This window comes from Pelecanus crispus, chromosome 1 (assembly GCF_030463565.1).
Source record: "Pelecanus crispus isolate bPelCri1 chromosome 1, bPelCri1.pri, whole genome shotgun sequence".
Lineage (NCBI taxonomy): Eukaryota > Metazoa > Chordata > Aves > Pelecaniformes > Pelecanidae > Pelecanus > Pelecanus crispus.
In genome coordinates, this window is record NC_134643.1 from 34987248 (window position 1) to 35008591 (window position 21344).

The 21344-nt window shown below is 39.2% G+C and overlaps 1 protein-coding gene across 1 annotated transcript in view; it reads right to left on the reverse strand.

Annotated features, from left to right (window-relative positions):
• NELL2 (neural EGFL like 2) overlaps positions 1-21344 on the reverse strand; it is a 154180-nt gene that overhangs the window by 11836 nt on the left and 121000 nt on the right. The window contains exon 16 of the mRNA XM_075717588.1: positions 4565-4705. Within this exon, the coding sequence (XP_075573703.1) occupies positions 4565-4705 (141 nt within the window). The remainder of the gene's footprint in view (positions 1-4564; positions 4706-21344) is intronic.

A 21344-nucleotide genomic window follows, 5' to 3' on the forward strand; every position in this document is an offset into this window, starting at 1 on the left:
AACTGTGCCAATTTTGTAATCTGCCCACACTCCAGAATATTTAAATACTAATGTGTCTCCATATCTGCCTTCTAAGTTGCATTCCCAAACTCAATAATGAAGCCTTGATGCCTATAGCCCTGTTTGGGATGGATGGAAAAAAAGTCACTTTATGGTTTTATTTGTTGACTTTTTATGATCATGAATAAAGGTGAAAGGATTTCCATGGAGCTTTGTGAGTACTAGTAAGATTTCCTGCTGAAGAATAGTGATTCTTTATTTCCTGTCTCCTTAAGTGCTATCAATAACAAAGCTTCTGTTAAAGATTACCAGCGCGGTAGAAAGATCTAAGTGTAGGACTCCGAACTGACAGCAGTTTTTCAACTACAAGAAATCTCATGTACTAGTTAAAATACTGGATGTACTGTGAGATAAATTCAGATAAACTGACAGTCAGCAATTCCTCTGCCTTCCTGATCCAGAGACACGGATGCTGAAGTGACCATTTTGGACTTTGTTCATTCATTAAGGCTGGGGAGCATCCTGAGGCTTGTAATATGCCTCCATCCCTCATTATCCTGGATTGTGGAAAATATTGTTAAAGTAGAGCCCCAGCACTCTGTGTTGTCAGGCAGCCTGCTCTATCACACAGAAAAGGAAGTGATTCTACTTCTGCAAGCAGGATGGCAGAAGAACATAATAACATTTTAGAACATACACATACAAATAAACCCTTGCAACCCAAAAGATCCTTTATGAATTGGGCGTTACGGATTGATGCTTTCCAATCCTTTCATTTGCACCTGTCTCATTTAAAGAATGTGGTACCTGCTGAGAGTGAAGGTATGTTGATCTTACATTTTGTATCAACAACAGCTGGTACCTGCCAGATACTCTTGGTAAGTCCTAAGAGGCTGCATTAATTAGGTGAGCTATTCTTTGGACGTGGAAGTATGCAAAATGTCCAATGCCTGATGAGGTATAACCCACAGTATTCTGGCAGAAACCAATTCAGCTACGCTCTTCAACTGATTTTGGAAGCTTTTAGGTGTTGCAGGGGACAAATTCAAAGGAATCAGGATCTTACACAGAACTACAAAGCAAATATTAACTGGGCCTGAACATTCTTATTTTAGGATTTTGCCCTTGGTGGTTCCAGTTTTTTAATGCAATGAAGCTTGAGGCTGCAATATCTACTGTTTTAGCCCAGCTCTCTTTTATGAAATGGCACATAAGAGACAACCTTCAGAGCACCAATAAGACTGTGTAAAGAAACTATAAAGAAAAGCTGTAGGGGGGCGGGCAAAGAGGAAGGTACCAGGTAATATACCATGCTGAATGGTATATTTACGTATATATAAAATTTAAGACTTCCCAAACCCATGCAGTTCTCAAAGACTAAGTGGCTGATCTTTCACCACTCTTCTGGAAATAATATGATACATAACATAATTCTGTTTCCAAGGGAAAAGCAGAAAGTGCTGCTAAGAGTTTGAAGCCCTACAGCTGCATTTCCCATCATTTCTCTCGGTAATTGTTATAGACGCCACAGGTCTACCCAGGAGTATAATGTGAAGCAAAACTAATAGCAAAGGAATCTCTAGGTCTTCCATTGCCTGTAGGTACAATAAAATGGGATTATGAATTTCTGCGTTCAAGTACATTAGTCAAAATATTCGATATTCTCAGTTGTGCCAAAGAAGCAGCAGTAGCCAAGGTCAATATATGTGTAAAACAGGCAATTCAGCAACTATTATTTCATTATCAAGCACTGACAAAGCCTAATGCTACCAAGGAGTCCACCTCTAGCTAGGAATTTTTAGTATGATGTCCTAGTGGGACCATTTCCTGCAAAAGGGGTAGGCGCAGTTTTGGTATTCTGTTAAAATAAGGTTTTTAAGGAAATGCTCCTGCACTTCTGTGATCTTAACAGAGGTGTTTCCACCTGCATTTTTAAAACTGGAGCCTTTGCTGAAGGAAACAAGTTTCTGACTAAAACTGATCACAGAAATGCTTTCTGTAGTACTATCAGCACATGTCCAGGGGACACGGACAGACCCAGATTTGAGGCAGACCATGTAGAACAATCAAGAAAGAAAAAGTTTGAACACACACTTCCTTTGCTTTTAAAGGTTTTCTCTACTGAAAGAGGGAACTTTTTTCCAAGCAACTAAAACTTACAAAAGATGAGCTGAAGACAAGCCTATTATGCACTCCATATAAACACTACTTTGAAGTAGTCCTCTTAGAAAGCAAAATGGAAAAACCCTTGAAGAACATTTCCTAGTCCCCATGAGGTTTAAATTCTTTGTTCACCCAAGAAAGAAATCAAGGCAGGTCCAGTTTCTCTTCGGTGTAGATCAGCACTGTTCCTTCTACAGTGCTGCAAGCTGTTGCATTTGCACAAACCAGAAAGGTTCAGAGGACACTGGTCCCCAGAAGCAGCAAGAAGCTCATACAGCTGCAAGTGGGAAGTGGAGAATGGAGATTTGAAATCTGAGATTAGTATAGCCTGGAAGCTGCTCCCCCATTAGAGTGAGTGTCTAAAAGACCTTCCACCAACAGCTCAATCTAATCACCTGTAACTAGGGGATACTGAAGAAGTGACAAAAGAAACCCATTTTCTTGTGTCTTTAAACCCAGTAGGGGCATCTCTCACAGTGGAAAGATCTGACAGAGAAACCAATTGCTCTTGAGCTACTGCGCTCTGCTACTGGAAGTTCAACCTTCCATACTGCAATGGATTTTAGGCTGTCTCTTCATACCTTTTTCAGGTTTTATCTTCTGTCTGAGACACAATGTCACAGGCTTTAATCCAACAAAAAATGATGTAGTAAGACTAATAAAATACCTAACCTTCCTCCCCATCTCAAGTTGCTATGTATTACAAAATTTGGAGCTGCAATCAATCAAACTGAAAGTGTTCCACTGTTAGCGACTAGGGTTATCAGCAATGAAGATAGTTTCCTGGCATCTGTGATTTAATTCTAATTACTTGTTATCCTCTGTGTATGTTTAATAAAGAGCTGCTGGCGCTTTGTAGAAAAGGTCAAAACGTTCTAATAATTGCCACTTCTGCATACATGTAGCAATCCCCATATTTCTTTTTCCTTGGCTTTTCATTTGCTTAGAAATTGCTGCTTAATTGTTGCTTGTTTGCACACATCTTAACAGAGTCACTTTGTAACACTTGTATCTCCTGAGACAGCATGTGCCAAACCACTATCTTCAACCCATGAGACAAACGTTATATTGACATTGAAGATAAAACTTAGGGTACTGAGCATATTTTCATAAATGCCTGGCTAGAATATTACCTGTGCCGCGAGTGACAGAAGGGCAATGTTATAAACAGAGGGATCACAACTTCTTTGCACCTTCTTGTCCTAACACCTGGCCAGCTAACACTGACATTTAGTTAGTTCTTGACAAAGAAAGCTCGACTTATGAAAGCAGTGGCAGACTCAAATCGCTGATTCCTCCTGGGAATACAGGCTTTCAGCTGTGGTGAAAATGTGTTGAAATAAAGTATTGATGATGGGGATACTGAAAAGGTCATTCTTGCTCCTGGAGAACTGTCTGTGTGTCTGCCTTAGTGAAATTAATTCAATTGCTTCCCTTTGGGACCGATGCAGCCCACCAATGTGAGTTTAAACAGCAAGGTAGGAAAGCTTACACCATGCGAGCACTGAGTATTTCAGCACTCAGAGACAGAAGGGTTCCCGTTCTCCTAATTTTGCCCTAAGTAGTCTATGGCAAAACAGACTGGTTTCTTCTCTTATTGAAGAGTGGCAGCATGCAATATCTTAAGAGCTGAATAACACTCCATACTAAGAGATCTGCATCTGAAAATAACTGTGTTCTTACTAACCTGCTCTCTCTAACCTCATTCATAAACAAATAAAACCTCCCCATCTCCTTTCCCCCCGTCACTCTCTTGTCCCCTGCACCTTGCCCCAGCCCGAAGTCCACAGAGCTTCCCAGTTTGTAAGCTTGTTCTTCACATTGCAACTTTCTACAAGCCGTTAGCCTATGCACAGGAGAAGCACCGCAGTATTACGCCAGATGTGGGTAAGGGTGTCAGGGCTGCATAATCATTCTTTGCAACGGGAAATATTTTCATCACAGACTATTTTAGTGTACAAGGAATGAAGTGGAGGAACTGAGGCCTGGATTGAGGCCCATTTCTACATATAAAGAATCTAACGTATAAACAGATTACCGTGGAGTGACAGATTACAGCGCGTGCTATCAGCCCACGGGAAATCACTTATGCAAGGACCATGCACAGAAGCAGATGCAAGGCCAGAGAAACTGCATTTCAAGCACCATGCCTGACTTCACATATTATCTTAGCAAATCACAGAAATGGCCATTAATGCTCCACCTATATGTTAGGAATATTCATACTTTATTTTCTTTTACCTTTCGTTTATGATGCTTATTTAGACTACGATTGCTATGGGACAAGGTTTAACTTTCATTGATACAGTGTCCAAGACAATACTTGACCAGTACAGTCAGAGATACTAGACATTAATGTAATGCAAGTCGTTACGCTATCCCACCTTTTTTAGATACTTACCTTCACAGGATTCTCCACGTGGTGAAAACATCCCATTGTCATGGTAGCCGTCTCTGCATTCGCAGTGGTACCAACCAGGCAGGTTAATGCAGTTAGCACGGCTGTCGCACTGAACAAAGCCATCTGAGCATTCATCAATGTCTGTTAAGTAAGAACAACAAAAAATAAGGAGAACGTTCACACAGAGAAAATTGCTTATTCATCTGATGGAAGAACAAGGTCTCTGGTGTTTCTGGGGTTCACAGAAGTTTTTGATTACCAACACTTGAATTTCCAGATTTATCCAGAGAAAACGTTTTGAATCATTTCCACAAAAGGACTTTTGCTAACGGTGTTGGCCCTGCTAATAGTGGAGGTTCTGCTAATTCCAATTTACTGTTTACATATTAGTAACTCATTTTGTCACAATATATGATAGGTAATCTGACATCTGTGTAAGTTGCCACAGTATGAAGAAAAGAATTGGATCCCAGTTCAAATAATGAGATGTTTGAGTAGTGCAGGCTGCCTAATAAACAAAGATTGTTTCTAGTGGCATATCAAAATATTAAATATTCACTCTGGTCCTTGTTTATGCTCTTGGTGACACCGATTTTAGGTTAGGAGGGCTTCTCTGTCTCATGGAGTTCCTGTTGACTTACACCAGCACCTCTGACTCTCAGCATAATTAACTGCAGTCTCCTCTCTCACCATCAAAAAGAGCAGCTGGATTCCAAACAAATGCTTAGTCCCTAAAGATGAAATGCAACATATTCTCCTCCTCCTCCTAATTCCTTTGTGATACGTGTTTCTTAAAAGAACAACTTCCACTGACTAAACTTTACAGTAACAACGCATCATAGAATGGATTTCTGGATGCACTCACTAAATCCAAAATCCACCAAAGCACGTTCTGCAGACACCTGAACGCATGGACTCAGCAGAGCTGCAGAGAACTTTGTGACACGTTCATTTCCAGTGCCTTCAGTTACGCAGTAAGCTGTATTAAGGAACAGGTCCCAGAGTATGAGCATTGTTAACAGTTAGGGAATATCAGGAGTATGGAGTCAAACAGGGATAAAAACGTGTCCTTCCTTATGAGATTCATCACATGATCTCTGTGTTTTATACCAGTGGTAGCATATCTATTTGAGCAGCACGTTGATCAGGAGGTGCCTATGGAACTGGCACTGAGGGAGACACAAGAGGTGCAAACTGCCTTCAGAAGCAAAAAGCTCTGGCCTCCCCGCCCCCTGCCGTGAGTTTGAATAACAAGTAAACCCTCAATGTACTGGTCATTCTGGCCAAACTAAAATAACAAATTAAGACTCAAACTCTTAAAAGTACCTCAGCACTTGATCCAGTATCCTCCGGGATGTGGATATGAGGAAGTGATGTGACCACTGAGATATAAGTAAAATATGTCAAAATTCTGCTCACAATCCCTGTTAGCTCCCATTTATGTCATGTGTTATTTTCACAGGAGAAAGTGTAAACTGGCTAAGAAAATCAATTGTGAGCTGCAATAAGGTAACAAATCTCTTTTCTGAGAATACTAATGTGTGCGTAGATAAAGATATACGCACTCTAGTCTCCTATGAAATCTATTCAAACACATACTTTAAAAAACCCCAGTGCTTCCTTATCCATTGAAAACACTTTGTTCCACATTTGAAGGTAAGAAAATTATTAAGCACATGGGGGACACCTGCATAAACTATAAGGTACCACTCAGTCACCCACATTTGGTTTTGAGTTGCATTTTTCTTACACGTGCCAGGGGGTAGGTGGGATGTCATCTGGGTATTTTATTAACACGCCAAATAACATCTCCTTGGAATCTCTCTGGAATAACCATGCAACCATATCACAAGTGTATTGGTTTTTAAAAGCTTTACAGATTCTTGACAAAAATTCATTAGAAATGTTCATTACTACGTCTCAGTCTGATTTTCTGTCAACAGTCTCTCTGACTGGGTGCGCCTGGTATATATTACCAGTATCTATGGTGATGAAAATTACCAGTACTCCTGCTGGAATATTGCACTAAGCATATATTTTGCCGCTTCGTGTACCACAAATTAAGTCATAAGTCTCTATTGGTTTAAACCACAGAATTTTCAACTCCACTATGAATTCCAGGATAATCATCTAAGTAGTCCTGCTGCAGGACTGAGAAATGCCAAACCTTTACAACCTTGCGCTGCTCAGTGTCTCTCTCTAAAGGGGCCAGTACAAACTCTGGCCTTTTTCTTGTGAGCAGCCAGGAGCCAGTGAGACCTCAGAGGTGTTTGAGAGATCAGAAGAAGATCAATGAAAATTATGTTACTGTAGTGAGAAAAGGCTGGTTTGCAGTCTGTGCCTTATCTACTGCTATTCACTCACATACCCGCAGATTACTTAAGAAAATGGAAAGGAAAAGAAGAAAGGACTACAATCTAGAAGTTCCCTTGCCACTGGGGAATATGCTGCCTGGGAGACAGCTTGCCTGGCAGAAAAGAATCTAAGTGACCGTGCTAAACGCTTGGGATCACCTGGTCAGTACAAGATAACTTGTTGGGCCTGGCCAAAGCTCCAGGCCCTAGAGAATCAATGAAGCATGATGTAAACTCAGAGGCTGAAAGAGAAGAGCTGTTCTTCAGACCTGATATGAACCTTCATACTTCTTACTTAATAACACGCATTAAGACACCAGATGGCTTATGTTTCTTCTTTGGGAAAGTGGAATGTATTTCTTGGTGATGAGATGGAGAAAAGAGATTTAGGTCAAAGAAACAGATATGAATTAAAGAAAGCCTGTGTTCCTCTCTTCAGAACAATTCATTTGTGAATCTGTAAGCCTTATAATTATAAGCACAGCATTGCAGGCACAGGCTTAGTGCATTCTGATGAACTCATTTACTGACCATTCAGGAAAAACAAGCCTTGAATGTCACGTCAGTATTGGTAAACTGACAACGAAAGCAGCTTTTCTGTATTTACTTGCAAACTAGCTGACAAACCTATATCACAAGAAATATTACTCGGGATGAAATGCTTTAAAAGATGCCAATAAACAAAGAAATATATTCTTCTGGCTTTGTGATGGCTGCATGCAAAGTTGAGTGGAGTTATGTGAGAAGGCCTATCATAAAAAGCATGGACAGAAGACACTGTTGGTCTTAAAGAAATGTCCTATTCTTGACAGATTGCCTGAAACCATTGCATTGGAACACCATTGCTGCACTGATGCTGAATAATCCATTAGTCCTTACATGATTTTGCAGCAAACGAAAAGAAATCCAAAACAATTCTTCTCACCACTAAGTTTTTAGGCAAACAACATTTTACAGCACGTGCCAGTGGGTTTCAGAATATAGATGTTCCTTACGCACAGAATTTTGCTCTAAATCTCCCAGCTAATGCTGATCATTAATTCTAGTAGAAACTTGCTCTGTAATGGGACAAAATATAACTGTTGCAACTTCGTTAAACAAGAAAATGCAGCAGAAATGTGTTTTGCTGAGCCAAAGCACTGATTTCATGGAAAATTTCTTGACATTTGAATAAAAGGATTTCTATTTTCAAATGGGCATAGCACGGCTCAGGAAGTGCTGCAAAAGTATCTACAACTGAAATTATCTTATTAGTATGGGAAAAGCAGCCAGAAATAATTTTTCTCTGTCCTATGGTGAAACATTCTCCGATGAATCATCTTGCAGCTGCTCAGTCAGAGGTGTGAGCTGACAAGAGAAGAAAAACTGATTGAAGTTTTTGCTTGGCCAGTGGCTATGGTATATCAGTGGGCTATATGGAACATTAACAGCACTAATGATGTCCTGTTTGATGCTGTACTAGAAAGGCACAAGAAATGAAATGTTACTCTACAGAAGGGAGTTACTGAAAGGCTTTATATTTTCAGTTATGAAAAAAATTAAACAAAATGTTTAAGTACAAGGAATGGAGGGATGTATTTTTTTCAATAATAGGTGATGACATTTTTAAGCAAATACACAAAACAGACATCTTATTTTGAGTATGCCACAGCTGGTTAAAGAGTGGAACTTGAAAAGTGGGGGAAGAAGAAGGGGAGGAAAAAAAAAAAAGACAAAAAAAGGAAAGCATCCCATCCAGGAAGCAAAATAGAGTCTCATATGTGTGACGGTCCAGAGCAAATGGCTTAATCCTGGCCCTGCTCCGATTTATGGCAGAACTCCCATTAACTAACACGGAGGTGGCATTTTCTGGATTTTTCTCTTTCTTTTTCAAATAAACAGCACACTTGCACATACCAAATCTGCCACCCCACTGAAACAAGTGGCCAGGTTTGGAACAGAAAGTAATACCGAGACAGTCACTGGAAGTAACCTTCACCCCAAGCTGGACAGCAGCTACACAGCTGTACTGTAGCACATCAGCACCGCCTGCTCTAGCTGCGCTTCCAGCCTATGGCATTTGCATGGCAGAAAATTTGTGATTTTGGCTCTTCAAATGCTGTGGCTGAAGAACACTCACCTGTGAGACTGATGAACCCACAACACACCAGGAACATGGGGAATCTCTCTACCCTATGTAATTCATGGACACACTCATGGCAATACTGTACATACCCTATTGCCACAAAACAGGGTAACTGAGTATTACACACTTGTGTTGCATGTGATTTGTTTTTCAAATATTTGGGTTTTCTCCTGTGCATTTTTCCTAAACTGAAATCAGTCAGCCTGGTTATTTCCATATTTTGTTACCCATTTTTCAACTGGAAAAACCTTCAATATTTTTTTTTTTTTGCTAACTGAAACCTCACTCCAATAAAATAGACACACAGTCACAAGCATTTTGAAACTTTACACACCGAGCTCCCCTTGACATGGAAAAAACTTGCTTTCCCAAATCACCACCTTTATACCTCAGAATCACTCATTTCCTGAACTGTGGCAACAGTTTCAGTTATTACACCCCTTGCTCTTGGGGAGACGGAGAAAATTCTGCTCCCTGAAGAGTAAAATAAGATCATTAGCAAATTATCCACTGCTACACTAAGGAAAAAGGAAACCTAGTTCTCTGATGAATATTATTAGAGAATTCCTGTATAATAAGAGCTTTTGAAGATTGAAAGTGGTATAAAATTGCCAATTTGAAAGATAGCAGTGCTCTTTCATCCAGCTTTCTAATGTGGTCAAGCTGCACTCAACAAAGAACCATGGCGTGGGGGAAGGGGGGCGGAGGTTATACCATTATATGTTACTCAATTCAAGACTAAAATATTAATCATCAAATCCTCCTCTCAGAAAAGCCTGTATGCCACCATCAAGCACAAAGTTACAGAGACAGAGAGCACAACTCAGTCCGAAAAGCCTTTCTTCCATACTGCTTTATCCAGCTCAACACAAACCAAAGGCCCAGTAGCCCTCTCATCAAGAAGACACCACCACAGATTGACAGCTGTGAATACCTAGAATTTGGTTATATACATCCTGGAAGTTTTTCTGGGAAGTATAATACGTGGCACTTAACTAAGACTGCCAATTAATAGAGACTCCCAATTGCAATAGCCTGTCCCAGTGCTAATTGGGTTATTATCACTGGGTATATTTATAAAGATTAATGAGCAGCCAGCAACTTCCATAATGTTCAGTCACTACTGACTTAGGCTGAATTTGCGATCTCATTTCAAAGGCAACAGCCTTTCCAGCCTAATGCTAACCTCCAGAGCCACCCACATCCCAGCCCCATGTGCAGTATAAATAAAGTGCAAACACTGGAAGAAAAATAATTTCAGAAACAGATCACTGAAGAAGCGGTTTAGGGGACTATGAAGCTGTTTAAAAAGATAAATCTTCAATGGTTTTTTTCATGGGTACATTTGGAACAGTCAGACTCTGATATGTCTTTGCATATGTCAATACATTTTCAAGTTTGTTATGTCTGGCTTGGATATAAAAGACCATGTCCCAGCTATTCAGACTTATGCTCAGATAACAGAATGCCCAGTAGGATTCAGATGATGTCTGGGTTATCTGATTTTAGTAAATGCGTATGCAAGGGGGAAAAGGCCTTATTCAGTAGGACAAAATGAAAGTTCACTGTACTGCATAATGTATCTGCTGTCAAAACTCAGTTTTCTAGAGTAGCTTTGAAAAGGGTTCATTATCTCTATTGCCAATTCTAGAGTCCCATCTCTCCCATTTAAGAAGAGAAAAGTGTTTGTGTTCGTTTTCATGTGACAGCAGATTTCTAATATGATGATACTTGAGAAGACCCTGCTGTTCAATCAGACCTTTGATTTGAGATCTTATGCAAAACCCAGGTCCCAGTGGAGAAATATAAGAGCCTGAAAGTAGTTCAATGTACTGTATCTATCCTGTTGTTAAAACAAAATATCAGCTTTTGGGATTTCCATCCCACTACATTCCCATATACCACATGCATATAAATATCATACAGAGGAATTAAAAATACAAGAATACAGAAGCTGAGACTGCTGAAATAAACCAGGAACATATCAGTTATGCCAGAAAACCAAAGTTGTTTGGAATGCCTTTTCAATCTGTTTTGTAAAGTCTGACCAGCTCCTTTTTTTCTAACACTGCTGCTGATTCCCAAAGGAACTTTCTTCCTTGGTCAAAAAAAGTCCTAGAACCTGATTTGGTTTACAATCTCACTCTGATTTGTTCAGCTTCCAGTAACTCTTGAAAGATACAATATCATATCATGAGTACTAGGACATGCTTTTCACTGTATGGGTTCTCACATCAAAGTCCCCATTAAACCATAGAATATTCTTGATTTTAACTGCATTTGCATACCAACATTTCATTCAGTTACAAGTTTAAGTCACAAAGGGCCAGATTACAGCTGGCCTGTGGAAGAGTCACCTACAATTTTATCCTAGCATAACACAGTTCTGTTATAGAGCAAAAGGACTTTCTCTACACAGCATTAGAAACATCAGTTATCTCAGATACAGCCTTCAGATGGCCTTTCCTTTCCCTGCTCCCCTGGGTAATGAATTAGGCCCGTGTTGGAAAAAAATGCATTTTTAATGCCTTTGGAGTTGCTGTTTCTATCTCTACAGCTCCCAGATCTAGTAGAAATTTTGGCTGAGTCACCTTAAAACCATAATCTGGCTGAAAAAGCAGGAAACTAGAGCTGGGGCTATAAATGTCATGTTAAAAATTGCTTCAACAGGTTGAGTCAGTGCTGCAGATATGTTAGTCATGAAAAATTTCCAACTGTCATGTTGCATGAAAAAATAACTATTGTTAAAACAGGTCTTTTTTTTTTTTCTTTTTTTAAATCCTAGCAAGAGCATGATTGCGTTTTTTAAAGTACCCTGTCCATGGAAAACTAATTTAGTTCCATTAATGAAAAGGAAGCAAAATGTGATTGAGGATGTAATACAGAATTATAGTTCATTAATTCTTCAAGTATGTAATTTTCCAGACTCCTGATCCCCCTTTGATTTCTGCACACCCCCATAGGTCCTGCTAAATGCCAGCAAAAAGAAATTCAATCGTGTTGTTATTTCATGTGTGGCAGTGGCGGTGCTCCAAAATTAGATAGAAATATTATGAAAGGGAATTTTCCACTGACTGCTTCACCATGCAACCCTGTTAACAATTCTTTGTTGTCAAAAATTGATCAATCATAGACCCCACTGATAACTGAAACTACGACAGTCTCTCGTTACACACTCAATATCATCAAAGGATGTGATATTTGTAACAATTGAAGACAATAATTCAGAACACCTAATTAGCCATGATGAACGAGGCACATCCATGAATAGTGTAAAAAAAAAAAAATTTTTTTTAACAAGATTCTGTGAAACCGATTGTGCCAATCCCCATCAGAAAGACTAATTGAGAGGTATTGGGCCTCTATTTCTAGTCGTTGACAAAGATGTGGTTTTGCTTGCACTTTATCCATCATTCTCAGCACAGCACCTCATCTTAATTGTAACACATGCTTCTGCTTCCTTGTTAGCCCTCTCTTGAAAAAGAAAAGTAATTATTTTCTTCAAGATAGCAAAAGCACTTTTACCTTGAAATACACTGACAAATTCATTTTAGATACCTACTGGTGTTTGGTGTTTGAAAGTTATGTAGCTCCATTTGCACATTAGAAATAGGACAAACACACTGGTGCTATCACTAAGTGTGTCTGTTGTTGGGCAACAGTAGCCAGGTCCTAAGCAAAAGAGAATTGATTTGTCTGAAAAGAGAAGAGCTAGTCTGGCCATCTGTTATCTCCTTTCTGATGGGGGGGAAGGATGGCTTTACTTGCACAGTGTACTGACTGAAAATCTTGAGTTTCCTCCAGTGAGGAGTCAAGTCAGTCATGAGTTATGACTTTTATGTATTTGAACCAACGATGCAACCAGCACATTCTCAGCTTAGTTTGGGTTCAGCTTTGCAAAAAGGTGTTTCGGATCAGCTCTGGTATGAATTACAGTAAATTTCCAATTAATTTTCAGTTCAGACGCTATTTAAGGAAAACAAAAGAACCCACAAAGCAACTCGAAGTTTTGGCTAGGAATTGATTTGACACCCTGATTTGAACTTGGCCTCCTGCTATGGTCTTCTACACTTTGGTCAGGGTACCACACGTATCATACATGAGCTTAAGTTTAAAACATTCTTGCCTATATTTGTCTTACCAGTGTCTTGTTACCATGACTCAATCCATATACGAGTGACCATTAATTCACATTGCTGCTCCTCAAGTGTAAAAATCATGTAGAGATTCTACAAAATTGTTGAAGCACAGAAAAGGAACAAACCACATTACTCCTTTGTTTGGGTTAGAAACATATCATTCACATGTATCTGCAGAAACTGCAGACTCCCTCATGTTGACAGCAAGAGGAAGGGCTCCACAGGGATACGGGGCAATGATTGGCAGTGTTATAGATTTTAATTCCACTAATAGTTGAACGGCTCATAATTCATAAAAGAGAGAGCTTACAGTGAGTGATGAAGGTCAGCCCTATCTCCCTCATATAACAGTAGAAAATTCTATTATAATGCTGCCCAGCTGCACTATTCACATTCTATTTATAGCCCACTGTATTTTAAGAACCTAATTGAAATTTTAGTTTTCATGTTTAGTAAAGGAGGTTCTTTCCCATAGCAGATAATACCTAAGTAGTAGACGCATTTTGATGGTTTTAACAAATAACACAAAATCCTGTCTCCTCAAAGCTCTTTTGTAGCACTCTCCTTCCCTGGTTTCTCTTTTCTTTTTTTTTTAAGCTGCTACATATAGGATTGTAGCATTGCAACAAGGTAAAGAAAATATAAAGAGAAAAAGATAAGTACTAGTATTTGGCTCTTCAGCAGAGAAAAAATCTTTTGTTATTTAAAACTGACAAGGACTCTGAGGGAGGAAAGAAATAATATGCACCCAAGAAACTGTGTCAGGCAAGGAGAATGAAGGGAGAAAAAGACACAGAAGGATGAACCAGCAAACATCTTAAGCTACAAAACAGAAAGGATGAGGTAAGTAGGGTTCATGCCTAAATCCAGAATGCTCACCAAACTCAGTATAGGCATTTTTTGCTTAATTTCTTTCAAAGATTTACTTTGTGAATAAATGTAAGTAAAAATGTAAAGCAAAGTGAAAACTCCCAAGCTTCTGAAGTCCTTGTCTCACTGCTCATTTTTCATATCTAAGAAAAAATCAGGTGATAACAGGGATTAGGGTGACCTCCCTTCCAGACATTGCAGCCAAGCAAAAAGCATCTCATCTGCAGAACCCCAGCTTTCCTCTTGGCTTCCTGCAGATCTTATTTGTTTACTCTCATAGACAACTTTCAAACCTTTTTCTGAAATTTAATGAGCTAGCAATTTTAGAATATGTCCTTTTTGAAAGTCAAAGGAAAAGTATTTTCTTAGTTTTTATGAACTGGCTCCGCTTCCCACTCAGAAAAAATATGATATAAACCCCATCATGTCTTCTCTCAGATGTTGATGTATTTGAACAGAGGAGCAGAAATGAGATGACCTGTATCTTATCTGGACTTTTGCCACTGCCTTCTTACGCAAACCTCGTCGCCTACTCAACTTTCCCCATGTGTCTTGATTTCCACATCTGTAAAATGGGGAGAAAGTGCTTCTACTAGCTTTTTTTTTTTTTTTTTGCACATAAAGAACTCTGGGTGAAGAATTTTAAGTAACAGAGCCAATTCGGTAAGTACCACAGGTGACAATGCCAAAGCATGGTTTGGGGAACAGTAACACACCAAGGAACAGGAACTACAGAAGAGGCCAACATGTTTTGGGGAGAGGTGAGAGGAAGAGCATTCAGCTGTAGAGATGAAAGCTGCACCCCTGCCCTTACTCCCCTGCCCGCTTTACTTGGTAGCACAGACAGATCATAGAAGTCACAAGGACACTCACTGATAGTAATTTAAGTCTTGCATTATTTGTTTCAAACAGATCTCACAATGTAGACCATAAGGGTTGTTTTTTGTAAAAATACAAGTCTACTGTACAGTTCTGCTGCACTCTAAGGATCTTTAATTTTTATGATATTTGAAAGAGTGGTTGAATATAGCACCAGCACAAGTAATTAACTTCATATTATTATATGTGATCAGGGGAAATATTTGGTGAAAGGGAGGAGCAGTAAGCTATTTTGTATACCAGCATGTTGAATTTCAGAACCTCACTTACAAGCAGCTTATCTATATCATATATGCCATATTTGCAAGCTGGCTGCTGGCTGCATATGTATATTTTTCTGTAGCCTGAATGAGCGCTTGCGGCACTGTTAAAATGGAGCATTCCTTGCAGGAAAGGCTCGTTCTCCAGCTGAACACCTCTCTAACTACAGTTTCTGAGACTGCCAATCATGTTCTCTTTTTCTGATTCGAACTTCCTTGTAATAGTAAATAAATACAAAGACTTGGCTTTTACTGGCACATAGGTAGCTGAAATTTGATGGAATTATTAATTATAATAACAACTCAACACTCATTAATTCTTTGCTAGATTTTTATCAGAATTGTAGAATATGCAGTATTCTCAGCAACAGTCCTTTCTGAGTCTGAAGTTACACTTAGACTGTAAACCACACATGCCCAAGATTCATAAGCTTATTTATGACTAAAATCCTTCAAATCTGTTGATTTTTTCCCTGAGGGAAAAAAACCTCATGCAGAGACTCTTAGGAGAGTGCTAGAGTTTCCTGTTCTCTCTGAAAGGATCTTCCAAATTCTTTTGGGCTGGGGGAGGAAAAAGAAACTTTAGCCACTTTACACCCTTTATACAAATGAATGGAGAAATCTCAGACAAGTCAAAGGGGACAGAGATGTGATGGCAGCCTGGACAACCTGCATTTGTAAACTAATTCCTACCAGATTATTGCTCAGACTTCATGTAGGGTTTGTAGTTTACTGCTTTCCCAACTGATTAAGATCCCCATCAAATCTGGGTTATTCCTTCCACAGAAAGTAATCATTCGTGAACTTTTGTGTTGCATCTGGATGAATTCTTCCCCTTCCTTCAACCTTCACCTCTTCGTTTGAGCATACATGTTTTAGAGGGAGTGAGGGACATGCCCTTTGCTACCTACAGTCCCTGGGAGCAAAGCTGCTATTGCATCATGCACTCCACACACTGCTCTCTCCCTGCCTCCATGCGACATTGGCATTAAAGAAGATGCCAATTAAAAGAGAGGTACAGTCAGGACAGAGTTAAATCTTGGCTTCTACTTAGTTTCTGCCAGTGTTTGCTCTTGTCTGTCTGCCTATGTTCATAAGAGCAACTGAAGCCCAATTAAAAAAGTGGAGATTGCAGTATTTGCCTCTCTAGTGCTCAGCATTCCTTAAGATGTAATATATCAAACACTTTGCAGTGACTTTAGACTTAGGCAAAGTCAACATATTTTTCATGAACTCATTTAAATAGCTTAGAAAAATGCATCACACTTGAGATCCTTATGGGGGTAAAGCCTCTTTTGAAATCAACCCTATCTTGACTTTTTTCAAACCACAGTACACCTGTTACTTCTAAAGATACAAGCATTACTAGAAACTTGTTTTATTTTTACACATGTTGGACTGGGCAGTTATTCACCTAGAATACTAATTAGTTGGGGGGGAGGCAGATGATTTATGAATAAAGCTATGAATGCATTGCATGTTATAGTTCCTTCGGCTAGACTCTAACTTAATAGGATTCCTGCTCACCCAAGGCCCGACTTCAGAAATATACTAAAGAGTCAGAATTACAACAGCATGCTTCATGGTCCTTGTTTTCCTTAGGGTTGGTCAGAGATACCAAAATGGTCTTGACCATCAATGGCGAAGAGTCATTTCTGCATCCGCGCAAATGACCCATTTGAATGACCCATTACAACTTATTAAACTTATTACAACTGTTCCTTAATAGAAATAAACAAGAGAACCTGGATCATATGGAAAGGCAGCTCATTAAAAGCACATAGCCCTGTAGGCCAAGAGAACAGTATCAATTTATATCAGTTGAATACAAGGCCCAGTTTTGGTGAGATGAAAGCCTAAGAAGGAGATCAGTTAGGAAAACATTTTTATCAGGTTTGTCTAGAAATTAATCAGATGAGGAGTATAGCAAAAAATAAACACAAAATAGTCACTAATTTTGAATTACTGGAAGATGGTTCGAAAATGTAATACTCTATTTTAATACAATACCTTTGGCTGACTACAGAAGACCATAACTAAGAAAAAGAAAACATTTCATCAGCAGAACTCCATAGGACTTTCAGTACCAGCTTTTCAGTAATACCCATACAGCTTCAAGCTGTGAGATACAGAAAAAATCCCCCCCCCCCCAGTCAAGGCCATAATTTGCTTGCTTTCTTTTCCTCCTCTGTTTCACCAGACATACCATATGAACAAAGCTCCTGAAGAACAGAAGCTGCGAAGATGATGGCTCCTAACCTCATAATTTTATGTAAAGCAAATCACAGGAGTCCAAGAATAAAAATATAGGATTCAAAAGTTACTTTGCACTCTCTGCTCTAGAGCAGCCAAACAAGGTTTTTCAGAGACTTTCTAGGAAATTTCAGATTTGACAGTATAAATTAGGCCTGTCTGCCTGGAACAGTCACCCTCTATTACTGAGGATATTTATCCCTATTAATCACCAGTCAGAAGTAGATACAATAAACTGTGCCCTAAGCAGTACATCAGAAAACTATATTAACCAAAACCAATGCAGAAGCATGTAAGCAGTGCAGAGATCCAAATTCCTAGAATTTGGATTCTCAAAACTATTTATTTGAAATCAAGGCAAGCCAAAAGAAAAAAATCCCTTTGGCCAGTTTGGATCAGCTGTCCTGGCTATGCTCCCCCCCACCTTCTTGTGCAGAGAATGGGAAGCTGAAAAGTCCTTGAGTTAGTGTAAATACTTCTTAGCCACAACTAAACCATCAGTGTGTTGTCACATTATTCTCATGCTAAATCCAAAACACAGCACTATACCAGCTACTAGGAGGAAAATTAACTCTATCCCAGCCAAAACCAGGACAACAGCAAAGATGCAAGTTATAAAGCAAGATGTTTCAGCATCCTCAGCAAAATCATTATATTATTTTTAGCAGCTGGGTTCTGTGTCTTTCTGCTGAAATGAAAACTAGAGAAAACATTAATTAAATGCAGGTGCATGCAGTAATTCAGAAGTGGTTTCATTCCAGAGATTCAGCTCCTGCAAATAGAAAGTACAGTTAGATATTTACTGTTACAAGTTTAAGTTAAACCCGTTTAAACAGGATACTGAAAACTCCATCTCTCCATCTACATTTGAGCTATGGCTGGACAGGCCAAACTTCCCAGCGCAACATGCTACATACCGAAATTTGCACAGTGCAGGAAGTCAGGAGACTTGCCAAGGAAATGGGGAGCGCTTGGAATGACTCAAAGAAGAGAAATGGCAGTGACAGCCTAGGGCTAGGGCGTGCATGCAGCTAAGTCCAGAGAGGAGCTGGGCACGTCAGCTCCAGCATCTCTCCTTGCTCACCGCCTCCCACAGCCGGGGCTCGGGGTTACACAAGGACCTGACACCACAGCCTCAGCACAGCTGCAGGGCTAGAGCAGCGTGCAAGCCTGACCTCAGTTGCTTGCAAGCCACAATTTAGCTTTTTTGGGTTATGTCCTGGGTGATTTTTTTTTTTTTTTTTTTGCTTGCACCAAGGGAAAATAGCCTACAAACTCTGAAAATTACTTAAGCTGAAATGCCAGACTTGAGTGACTCCAAAAGGCCTGACTTTCAGAATATGATGAATTCCTACTGCACGCTGGGATCTATTCAAATGTTTTACACTGCAAACCATGCTCAAGTACTATTTGTTTTTAAAAATTTTATCCAGACGCTATAGATGAACTCAACATTTCCTTATTTCTGTGAACTGAAATCAGCCCTTTAATGTAATTAAAACATTCCCTGCCGAAAGTATCCTCTAAGTCTCAAACTTGGGAGCCTCCCCAAAAACAGGAGCCTGAATTCTCAGGACACCAGGATCCAAGCAAGCCAGGTGGGCTATGAAAACTAATGAACTATGGGAGGCATCCTTTCTTCCTACAGCTATTGCTCTGGACAGTCCATGCCTGTGCTGCCTTCATGTTCATTCCACCACTTTTCTCTTGCTTCCTTCTTTTGTTTCCTCCTTCATTAAAAAGGCCACCAAGCCCTTAAAGGATTTCAGAGAATAAAATGATTAACCCTAATATGCTTTCTGCTCAAGGAGTTTGTGTGTTATACTCATTTATCCCAGCATGCAACCGGCTTCCCTTGGTTAGACTATGAACTATTGAAGGGCACTCCTATTACTCTAGGTTTGTGCAGGACCTTGCATACTTGTACCAGAAATTTGAGCCTTTTAGTATTATTGTTGTAAATCCCAATCCAACTATCAGTAATTTAAATCGTCATTGTAAAAATAAAACTGAGCAAATGGCAGATTCCTGAGTTGTTGGGAAAGTTTTAACTGTGATACTTTCGTAGCTTACAGAGAGTTTTCATTAGACTCAGGCCAAGAATTTTTAAGAGTTCTGCCAAAAGTAATTCCAGTTCTTACAGATTTGGTTCAATGCTCTATGGGCTTCAAATACCATTTGTGTCACAGTTTTAGCTTCAGAGCATACCTGGCCACAAGCTGATTGTGGTTGTTTTAGTTGAACACCAGGGATCAAGGGCTTAAATGGAAGCAGTTCTCTTGTGATGCTAAAAGTACTAAAATACTTCATTTTTGCACAATCAGCAAAGTTAACAAGCTTTCTGGTTACTTTGACAAAGCCTCCTTTTCCAATACCAGTAAAATTATTTTCCTAATAACTGGGGTATCAGAACTAAAAGATTTTCACAAGCTTCTTTTGGAACACGAATAATAATAGTCTTCAATAATCTGAAGCCTGCTATTATTATGGTCACCGCACAAGAACAAATTAATTTGGATTTGCTGAAAAGAGCAACAGTCACGCATGTTAATAATTTAGCTTATATAGAAAGTGGCACAAAACTCTAAAGAGATCTCGTCTATAACAATTATCTACGCAAATCACTTGTCTGAATTGTATTTCAGTATTTTGAACTACAAACATTAAGCACAAAGTTGCAAAAATTTGTTTTAGTGACACCAAAATTTTTTTCCTTCTCCATGAAATACTCGCAACGCTTACGCCATTTCTGTCTGAGCTTCCCATATGTGGAAAAAAAGGGGAAAAAAATACAGAGAAGAGCCAAATAGTATATTTTCCTTGGATTTGGCTATTTCTGATAAAAGATCAGGTAAGAGAGGGTGATCTCACACACCTGATGTACACCATTTTTTTCATAAATTCAGTTACACATTTAATTAAGCCAACTGTTAGTAGTAATGTATGGCTGAATGAATGTAGAATCTGTAAGTTGAATCTTTTCTCAACACTTCCCTTCAAAGATAACAGCTTTGTGTGCCAGTTTATTTTCAGTATTGTCACTGATTGTTTAATAACAGGTGGACATGATTCCCATGATATCCAAGGAAAGTTCATTATCAGGAAATGCAAGTTACAGCCAATCATCCATAAAAAAGCCCTATACTTCCAGCCAACCTGTTATCAAAAACTACATCAAAACACTACTAGTAGCGAAACTCTGCTATTTGATTGCATGCATAATTAAAAGCGGTCCAGGGGAATACTCAAAGCACAAAATGAGTGTGGGAACTCAAAAAAGAAGCTGACAAGCAGCAAAAATGCAGTAATCTTGTATATATGTACTAGCAGATATGCATATATAGTAGGAGAACAAATCCACTCTTAAAGTGCTGTCATCAAGTTAAAGGGGAGTTATGGTAACATCAAGCAGAACTAACAAAGTCATCCAGTGCTGGGTTCTAAAATAAAATACTTTTCAAATACAATTTAAGATAGCATTTAAAAATGCCCATTGAAGAATTCACAATTTTGCAATCAAACAAGACACTATTAAATCAGGTATTTTGAAAAAGTGTAACAGGCACAAATATTTTTAGATTCCCTTGGTAGTCTCAGCTCTCTACCCGGCAGAAGGCTGCTTTACTGGGTTAACTACCACTGTGCCTTGTAAGGCTTGAAAATCTTTCAACACATATGCCCCACCTCCCTAAGCCAACAAATGCAACCCCAACCCTAACAATGCCTCAACCCACATCCTTTGGGAAGAGAAACGGGAATTCTCCCACATCTCTTATGTTCTATTACCAATTAAAAAGAAGTGCTGGAGGTTGATATATCTGCACATGATTCTTACATCTGTTTCCTCATTCCACTGATCCATTTCCACAGGGCACAGGCCATGATTAATCTAACCCAACA